A 10,291-nucleotide genomic window follows, 5' to 3' on the forward strand; every position below is an offset into this window, starting at 1 on the left:
TGAATTTGTTATAAAATATTATATCTAATTTTATGTCGTTTTTATCTAATTTCATTTGCTGTAAATATCCTCCCCATATTTTATAGGTGAATGAGGTCTAATGACCATGAATAATAGTGCCAAGGGAATTGAGTTTCAATCTGAATTGATAGGACTATAATTATTTGGGTACAAAGGATAATGTTAAGGGTTAGTGTCGAGCGAGCATAGTGCTTGATCGAGTATCGGGGTGCTCGATCGAGCTTGAGCTTAATCTTTGCATATTCTGTTTACACATTCCTTAAAGGGATGACGTTTACAAAAATTAGAACGGAAAAATAAAATAAAAAAAATGCAATAGGGGAACTAGGCACCCTCCTCTCTTCTGAGCAAGGGCACCTGGTTAAACACCTGAGTCTCCCATTGATTTCAATGGGGTTCATAACTCGAGTTGAGTACTCGAGCATTAAACAATCCTCGACTTGAGTAACACTGTTAAGGGTCATCAAGGTGGCAATGAAGAAATAAAGTGCTACCTGATGACAACCCCAAAATAAAGCTAAAATATCAATGCATCATCCCCTGAATCTGTCCTCTCTTTGGGGTGACCCCTAGTCATGGTCATTCTGAGTTTGGACGCCATGACACACGAAGGGATTTAAAGGGAACCTGTCACTGGGGACGTAGGTACAGAGCCCACCCGACCCCCCGGTGCAGCCCCCGGATACTTACCCTTTCCGGTGAGTCCGCTCCTGGACCCGGTCCCAGGACGAAGATATCAGCGCCCGAAGCTGAGCGCGCGCTGTATGCAAATGACCTGAGATGAGTTCGATGCCCATAGAGAATGAATGGAGCCATCATTCTCTATGGGCATTGGACTTATCTCTGCAGCGCGCATGCACGGCTTCGGGCACTGATATCTTCGTCCCGGGCTTTGTGCCCACGTCCCCAGTGACAGGTTCCCTTTAATAGCCAAAAAAAGCCACCACTACGCACACATAAATATCATCCTAATAGGTATATTTCAAACTAGGCCTGGACTGAGGCTACTTGCTGGCCATAGAAGAACACATAACTAACACTGAAATTTGTTTTTTTTTTTTTAATTATGTGCCCCCCCCCCCTCAGATGTTCCTCAATATTTGTCACCATGAATATTAGACCAACGGAATAAGACCGAATACAGTCTGCAAGGTTACCCAAGATCCATTGAGACAACTACCGTAGTTGTCCTTATATATTACTGTTGACTATATTCTACTACAGTACAAATATGTAGTTGTATATTATATATTATACTATACTATATTATATACGATAAAAATTCACCACATATGGAAAATACCAGCAGAGCTGATGTCTACCAGTCTATGCAGAGAGTCCTCCAATGTGTCCACATTATTATGTAGATTACCAATATGAATGTCGGAGCCTTAGATTACAACTATTACTATAAAAGGGGGGCACTTACTTTTTTTGCATAGATTATAATTATTCTTTGTTTGCTCTTTAAACAAAATGTATTCGCCCAAGTTCTGTTTATTCTAATACAATTTTTTTTTCATGTATCATTCAAGGAAGCAGTTTGGGGGGGGGGGGATACTTTTTCATGGCACACAGTTACATGGTTGAGGTTTACATGGGTCTCATGAACAGAGGTTGTCTCCGGGTCACACGGGCCAATCCTAAGCTTCGTGTCTTTACCATTTTATAAGATCTCCTCAAATGTGCTTCCTCGTGCAGCTGTAATAGCGGTAGATTATTCCAGAAGAGTGCAACTGTGCATTTACAGAATTGCTGGGAGCCTAATCTGATTACATGTGTGCGTATAGAGAATCCCTCCATAAAGCCTCAGGAGAGGATCACAGAACATGTGGGACAAAAGGAGGCCGCCGCCGTGGTGATATTAGCATTTTGCAGAGGACAGCAGTTATAGTTATCTCATTGGTCCGTTGTGCTGGCGACAGCTTTGCTATATCCAGGGTAGGTCTCCGGCCATAACATGTGTAGAGGTCCCTGTACTAGAAAGAATGTACTTCTAAAATAACCGCGTACAGTGTATAAATAGTACTACATAACAGTAGTAGTAGTAAAATAATAGCACCGTATAGTAAGTACGGTAAATACATATTACAACCCTGCAATGGCTATATAGCTCTGTGTAAATATCCTTGTATTAGAAAGAATGTACTTCTAAAATAACCGCGTACAGTGTATAAATAGTACTACATAACAGTACCCAAATAATAGCACCGTATAGTAAGTACGGTAAATACTTATTACAACCATGCAATGCCTATGTAGCTCTGTGTAAATATCCTTGTATTAGAAAAAATGTACTTCTTAAATACCTTTAGTACTGTGTATAAATAGTACTACATAACAGTACCCAAATAATAGCGCCATAAGTAAATACCTAAGGCCTATATAGGTTTGTGTAAGTATCTGAGCATAACCTGTATAGATGTCCCTGTATTAAAAAGAATGAACTTCTAAAATAGTACTACATGACAGTACCCAAATAGTGGTACTGTTAAAAAAATGTGCATCTAAAATACTGTCAACATGATGGTATCTAAATAGTACCTCCTAAGAGTGCCCAAATAATAGCACCACACAGTAGCTGGTTTATTAGGACTATGCAGTTCCTATAAAGGTGTTAAAGCCACTGAGCAAAACATGTCGAAGTCCCTGAACTAGAAAGAATGTACTTCTAAGATTTATCAAACATGGTGTAAAGGGAAACTGGCTCAGTTGCCCCTAGCAACCAATCAGATTCCACCTTTTATTTTCCAAAGAGTCTGTGAGGAATGAAAGGTGGAATCTGATTGGTTGCTAGGGGCAACTGAGCCAGTTTCACTTTACACCATGTTTGATAAATCTCCCCCATTGTGTCTAAATATTACTGCCTAATAGTACCCAAATAATAGAACCATACAGTACCTATATAGAGCTATGCCAGCCTGTAGACAAAACACGTGTGGCTGGCCATTTACTTGAACTAATGTACTTGTAATATACCGTCTTTTCTTAACTAGTACTGCCCAAATAATGGCACTGTATAGTAGACACTTAATACACCCATACAGTGCCTATAGAGGTTTATGAAGATAACGTGTATAAGTCCCTGTATTAGAAAGAATGTACTTATGAAATACTCTCACAATGATGGTGTGTGAATGATACTGCCTAATAGTGCCCCAATAATAGCACTATACAGTGAATGATACTGCCCAATAGTGCCCCAATAATAGCACTATACAGTGAATGATACTGCCCAATAGTACCCCAATAATAGCACCATACAGTAAAAATATGTGTATCATGCAGTGCTTATATAGGTGTGAGCATTAGGAGTAGAAGGACCTTTATTAGAGATAATAAAGTCTTAGGCTGGGTTCACACACAGTATATTTCAGTCAGTATTTGGTCAGTATTTTGCAACCTAAAGCTGGGTTCACACTATGTATTATTCAGGCAGTATTTGGTCCTCATGTCAGGTCCTCATAGCAACCAAAACCAGGAGTGGATTAAAAACACAGAAAGGATCTGTTCACATAATGTTGTAATTGAGTGGATGGCCGCCATATAACGGTAAATAACTTCCATTATTTCAATACAGCAGCCGTTGTTTTAAAATAACAGCACATATTTGCCATTAAATGGCGGCCATCCACTCAATTACAACATTATGTGAACAGAGCCTTTCTGTGTTTTCAATCCACTCCTTGTTTTGGTTGCTATACAGCCTCAAATATACAGCCTCATAGCCTCAACCAGGAGTGTATTGAAAACACAGAAAGGCTCTGTTCACATAATGTTGTAATTGAGTGGATGGCCGCCATTTAATGGCAAATATTTGCTGTTATTTTAAAACAACGGCTGTTATATTGAAATAATGGAAGTTATTTACTGTTATATGGCGGCCATCCACTCAATTTCACCATTGTATGACCATAGCCTTTCTGTGTTTTCAATCCACTCCTGGTTGAGGTTGCAGAATACTTATTTTTTGCCTTTTGGGTCTTTCCCCCCAGTTCTGAGCTGCTGCTTTCTACTGAAGACACAGAAAACTGTGTGAGCTGTTCACTCTGTCTCCACTATAAACCCCTTCCTTCCTTCTCAGCTGGCTCATGTAAACAATGTCCCTGGCCGTCTGTTTCTGCACTCTGTGATGCCGGGAGGGTTAATCTGAGGTCAAGTTGCTGCTGACCTCATTGTGCTTAACCTTTATGGCATTACAAAGTACAGAGATAGCCAGCTAGGGACACTGCTTACACCAGCCGTCTCAGAAGGTGTGTGTGTGTGGGGGGGATTAGCAATGGAGATGGAGTGAACAGCTCACAGACAGTTTTCTGTGTTATCAGTAGTGTGTGTGTGTGTGTGTGTGGGGGGGCCTTAATAAAGCTTTACAGCCAGTACCACAAAGTCTGAAACAACCGGTGGGTCAAAACAAGCTGAACATGTTTGGGGTGAGGTTATAAAGGCTTCTTAATGGTTGGGTCCCTGGGGCAATTGACCTTACATGATCCTACAGTATATCCCTGGCTATAGGTGAGTGTGATCATTGATATATAGGGTAATCAGAGTTGTATTATCTCCTTTGTAGATGCAGCTGGATGATGACGCCGGAGGAGGGAAACAAAAGAAACGTGATCCATTCAAAAGGAAACATCGATAAGTATCTACCAATTTTTATGTAAATTACAGTGTGTAAATGTAGGAGAACATATGGATATATCCTTCCTCCTTCCATCCCTCATAGTCAACTGTTATCCAAAGTCATGTGTCTGTCCAAACAATGGGAATACATCTAGGCTTGGTCTAGATGACAACCTGTTTGACTATCCTGGTGGCATGGTGCACTAGAAGGGTCATTTCTAGGCTACAGATGACTATGGTCACATTGTAGCCCAGGTTGTGTAGACCACATTGACCTACTTGCTCCAAATAGGCAACATTTCCACCAAGACCATAGTCTGTGAGTGTAAGATGAGTAAGGGTCCTCGAAGGTCCATAAAATTTATAGAGATCTTTTTCCCTTTACAGGATTAAAACCTCCACACCATCAAATGCGACAGAACTAGGTCAACTACAGGCCCAGACCTCCATAACCATTACAGATACTAATGAAGAGCCTCAGGAGAAAAGGAGGGAGTCTGTAGACCAAAATGACATTCCAGATGGGCCCATTATGGTAGAGGCAAAGGAGGTCAACGAAGGTGAAAATGCTGAGCAGAAACCAGAGGAGGTGAAGAAAGACGAAGGAGGAAAGGAACCTGAAAAGCCAGAAGGAGCTGCTCCAAAAGAGACGAAGGACACATTGGCTCCAGCAGACAACAATCCAGTGCCTCCAGCAAAATTAGGCCCAACACCCAAGAAAGCCCCAAAATTTAAACAAAGAGCAACAAGACAGTTCAAGAGCAAACCACCAAAAAAGGGAGTTCTAGGGTAAGAACATGGAGTATGGGTTACTGACCAACTTCAACCAGTGATGGCAATAATGAACTAGACTGAGGGTTTATATGATTCCAAATTAAACCACTATAGTATTACTTCATTATAGACAAGAATATAACTACTATATTACTGCCCCCTATATACAAGAATATAACTACTATAATACTGCCCCTATATACAGGAATATAACTACTATAATACTGCCCCTATATACAAGAATATAACTACTATAATATTGCCCCCTATATACAAGAATATAACTACTATAATACTGCTTCTATATACAAGAATATAACTACTATAATACTGCTTCTATATACAGGAATATAACTACTATAATACTGCTCCCTATATACAAGAATATAACTACTACAATACTACTCCCATATACAGGAATATAACTACTATAATGGTAGCAATGGTAAGTGTAATACCATATCCATACTTGTGTCGTTTGGGGGCAGCCTTCCCCGCCGGTGGTGCTGGCTGGGTTTTGGTGGGGCTTTTTGGGTCTGGTCCTGTGACATTGGGGTTGCAGGGCCGTTCCATGGCCCCCCTTCCCTGCATGTGCACGCTTTGCGGGGTTGGCGGTCGCTGACCGACACGGTGTGGAGTTAGCGTAGGGACCCGTGTGGACCAGAGGACCTGCGCGGTGGTACACGGGGCAATATGGCTTGATCAATTCATATACAGACACTCTGGTGTTGATTTTTAATATAGGCCTAGCGGCATTAGTATCAGCCATAGATGGGATGTGCAGCCGTTCCTTTCTCTCCAGTTTCCGTCCATAACTACTATAATACTGCCCCTATATACAAGAATATAACTACTATAATACTGCTCCTATATACAGGAATATAACTACTATAATACTGCCCCTATATACAGGAATATAACTACTATAATACTGCTCCTATATACAGGAATATAACTACTATAATACTGCTCCTATATACACAAATATAATTACTATAATACTGCCCCCTCTATACAAGAATATAACTACTATAATACTACTCCCATATACAGGAATATAACTACTATAATATAACAGTCAAGAAACAGAATCTCGCACTCACCAAACTGGACAGATGCAGGTGGTTTATTGCAGATACATCAGAGCAATGTTTTACGCCTACTACGGCGCTTCGTCGGGCTAGGAACCATTTCCTAGCCCGACGAAGCGCCGTAGTAGGCGTGAAACATTGTTGCTCTTGTGAACACATCTGCTCTTCCACCACCGCTCTTGCTCTGATGTACCTGCATAAACCACCTGCATCTGTCAAGTTTGGTGAGTGGGAGATTCTGTTTCCTGACTGTTATATTTGTATCCCGCTTCATTGGTCTCTGAACCGCCACTCCATGGTTAAGGTACTATCGTTTGCTTTAGACTCTAGTCCCTGGCACCCTGATCAATAGTGTTCCTTGCGGCTGGTCGATCCGCTCTCAACCCTACCATAACTACTATAATACTGCCCCCTATATACAAGACTATAACTACTATTATACTGCTCTTATATACAAGAATATAACTACTATAATACTGCCCCCTATATACAAGACTATAACTACTATTATACTGCTCTTATATATAAGAATATTCTCTAATATATCTGCATTCTTTTTATTTACTGCGACCTCAGTTTCGGAGATGACATTCCCGGCATGGATGGACTTGGTACAGGTAATGGCTGGTTGTATATATATCTTTACACTTTCTGTTGCCCTATATGGCGGTGTAGTAATATATAAGGCTTGTTCATCGGGCTGATGGAAGCAATGCTGTACAATAATTCACACATTTGAACAGCAGCTTGGCTTGGTTATGCACTGATATAGGAGCAGGGGCAGCGGATGGATTTGTATATCTGGTGTGTAGGAAAGCTGGGTGGCGGTACTTTTTACTCTCCACTTTTGCAGCACGTATTTCTATACAGATATCACCTTGCAGCGGAGCGGGATCCCAGTCGCGGTAATTGTTTTATTCCTTGCTGACAAAATGCACAATGCTTAAGAGGATTTTTGATGAAATCTAAGCTCCTTATCCCTCCTATGTAGCTCACCGCTGGCAGGAAAGTGAGGATTAGGGACAACGGACATGATGACAAGGATAACATAATCCTCATTTACTTTAATAAAATTAAATGTGCCTTAACCCTTTACTGTGCCACCATGGGGTAGACTTGGCACGTCATAAAGGAAAATGTAAGGAAAAATTCTGCCCACAAAAGCCTATATTGTTCGATCCGGGCCTAAAGGGTTCCAGATCCACCTCATATTGTTTTATATTGTATCCCATCCCATCACCGGCCCTGATTTATAACCCTGGCGTCTTGGCCCCTTCAGGCTTTAGGACCCTGCTGTGGCTGCTACACCCCATTCATCTAGACCACACGTGTCAAACACAGGCCCTCCAAACTACAATTCCCATCATGCCTGGACAGCCATAGCTTTGACTGTCCAGGCATGATGGGAATTGTAGTTTTGCAACAGCTGGAGGGCCTGAGTTTGACTCCCCTGAGATTCTAGACAATCAACAAAACCAGAGAGGAACCAAGGGACCTATTCGAGAAAAAGATTTTTTGGTTTCTCCAAATAACTGTCTTTTGTGAAAGACCTGCAACCCTTCACCATAATACATGGAACGATAGTTGTTAGTTACCGTCATAATTATGACTGTTCGTAAACTCTACGATGGTAATAATGAACAAACGATGTGTACATACACTGAAAGATTAGCGCACGACTAAGGAGGTTGTCCAAGAAAAATGTACTTTTCCCCTATCGACAGGATAGGGGAAAAGTAAGAGATCGCAGGGGGTCCGACCTCCGTACCCCCTGCCGATCTCCGTATCAACCCCCAGCTTCTCTGTTATGTATACAACCGCAGGTACGGCATGTGACCCGCGTCTCTTTTAATTCCTATTGAGCCGCTGAAAAGTGCCGAGTATTTTTGCCACAATTCTGTCAAAATTGCTATTTTACTGCTAATTAAACGCTATGTGTGAACATAGCCTTATTCTATAAACATTCTATCGACTTTTTTTTTTAGAAGACCGCCCCCATAACAGATCACTTTCTTGAACAAATTTAAGTAGTCAGCTCTAATGTGTTTCACTGTACAGTCATGGTCAAAAGTTTTGAGAATGACACAAATCTTATATTTTCCCATGATCTGCTGCCCTCTGGTTTTTATGTGTGTTTGTCAGATGTTTTTATCACATACAGAAATATAATTGCAATCATATTATGGGTAACAAAAGCTTATACTGACAGTTAGAATGAGTTAATGCAGCAAGTCAATATTTGCAGTGTTGACCCTTCTTCAGGACCTCTGCAATTCTCAATGAACTTCTGGACCAAATCCAGACTGATAGCCGTCCATTCTTGCACAATCAGAATTTGTTGGTTTTTGTTTGTCCGCCCGTCTCTTGATGATTGACCACAAGTTCTCAATGGGATTAAGATCTGGGGAGTTTCTAGGCCATGGACCCAAAATCTCTATGTTTTGTTCCCTGAGCCATTTAGTTATCACCTTTGCTTTATGGCAAGGTGCTCCATCATGCTGAAAAAGGCATTGTTGATCGCCAAACTGCTCTTGGACGGTTGGGAGAAGTTGCTCTTGGAGGACATTCTGGTCCCATTCTTTATTCATGGCTGTGTTTTTAGGCAAGACTGTGAGAGAGCCGATTCCCTTGGCTGAGAAGCAACCCCACACATGAATGGTTTCAGGATGCCGGTTACAGTTGGCATGAGACAAGACTGGTGGTAGCGCTCACCTCGTCTCAAAATAAGCTGTTTTCCAGATGTCCCAAACAATCGGAAAGGGGATTCATCAGAGACAATGACTTTCCCCCAGTCCTCAGCAGTCCACTCCCTGTACCTTTTGCAGAATATCAGTCTGTCCCTGATGTTTTTTCTAGAGAGAAGTGTCTTCTTTGCTGCCCTCCTTGAGACCAGGCCTTGCTCCAAGAGTCTCCGCAGTCTCACAGTGCGTGCAGATGCCCTCACACCTGCCTGCTGCCATTCCTGAGCAAGCTCTGCACTGCTGGTAGCCCGATCCTGCAGCTGAAACACTTTTAAGAGACGGTCCTGGCACTTGCTGGTCTTTCTTGGGCGCCCTGGAGCCTTTTTGGCAACAATGGAACCTCTCTCCTTGAAGTTCTTGATAATGCGATAGATTGTGGACTGAGGTGCAATCTTTCTAGCTGCGATACTCTTCCCTGTTAGGACATTTTTGTGCAGTGCGATGATGACTGCACGTGTTTCTTTAGAGATAACCATGGTTAACAGAAGAGAAACAATGATGCCAAGCACCAGCCTCCTTTTAAAGTGTCCAGTGGTGTCATTCTTCCTAATCATGACAGATTGATCTCCAGCCCTGTCCTCATCAACACCCACACCTGTGTTAATGGAGCAATCACTGAAATGAAGTTAGCTGGCCCTTTTAAGGCAGGGCTGCAATGATGTTAAAATTGTTTTGGGGGATAAAGTTAATTTTCTAGGCAAATATTGACTTTGCAAGTAATTGCTGTTAAGCTGATCACTCTTTATAACATTCTGGAGTATATGCAAATTGCCATTTTAAAAACTGAAGCAGAAGACTTTGTAAAAATTAATATTTGTATCATTCTGAAAACTTTTGGCCATGACTGTATTCCGCCTTATCTTCATTATAAAGGGATTCAATATCGCCACCTAGTGCATATATAGTGTAACCGCTACAGGCTAATGATTCCTTTCTCTTTCAGATATTACAGTGATTTGCCCTTGGGAGGCGTTCAGTCACCTGGAGCTGCATGAACTGGCCCAGTACGGTATCATCTGAGGACGCCGCATCACGCTACAAGAT

The 10,291-nt window shown here is 41.6% G+C and overlaps 1 protein-coding gene across 1 annotated transcript; it reads left to right on the plus strand.

Moving 5' to 3' along the window:
* The first annotated feature begins 5,039 nt into the window (after nt 1–5,039).
* LOC138800467 (retinal cone rhodopsin-sensitive cGMP 3',5'-cyclic phosphodiesterase subunit gamma-like) lies at nt 5,040–10,267 on the plus strand. The gene is made up of 3 exons (XM_069982152.1): nt 5,040–5,430; nt 7,083–7,123; nt 10,191–10,267. The coding sequence occupies exons 1-3, from the start codon at nt 5,174–5,176 to the stop codon at nt 10,265–10,267; spliced, it is 375 nt and encodes a 124-aa protein (XP_069838253.1). The 5' UTR covers nt 5,040–5,173.
* Nucleotides 10,268–10,291: the final 24 nt, after the last annotated feature.

This window comes from Dendropsophus ebraccatus, chromosome 9 (assembly GCF_027789765.1).
Source record: "Dendropsophus ebraccatus isolate aDenEbr1 chromosome 9, aDenEbr1.pat, whole genome shotgun sequence".
Lineage (NCBI taxonomy): Eukaryota > Metazoa > Chordata > Amphibia > Anura > Hylidae > Dendropsophus > Dendropsophus ebraccatus.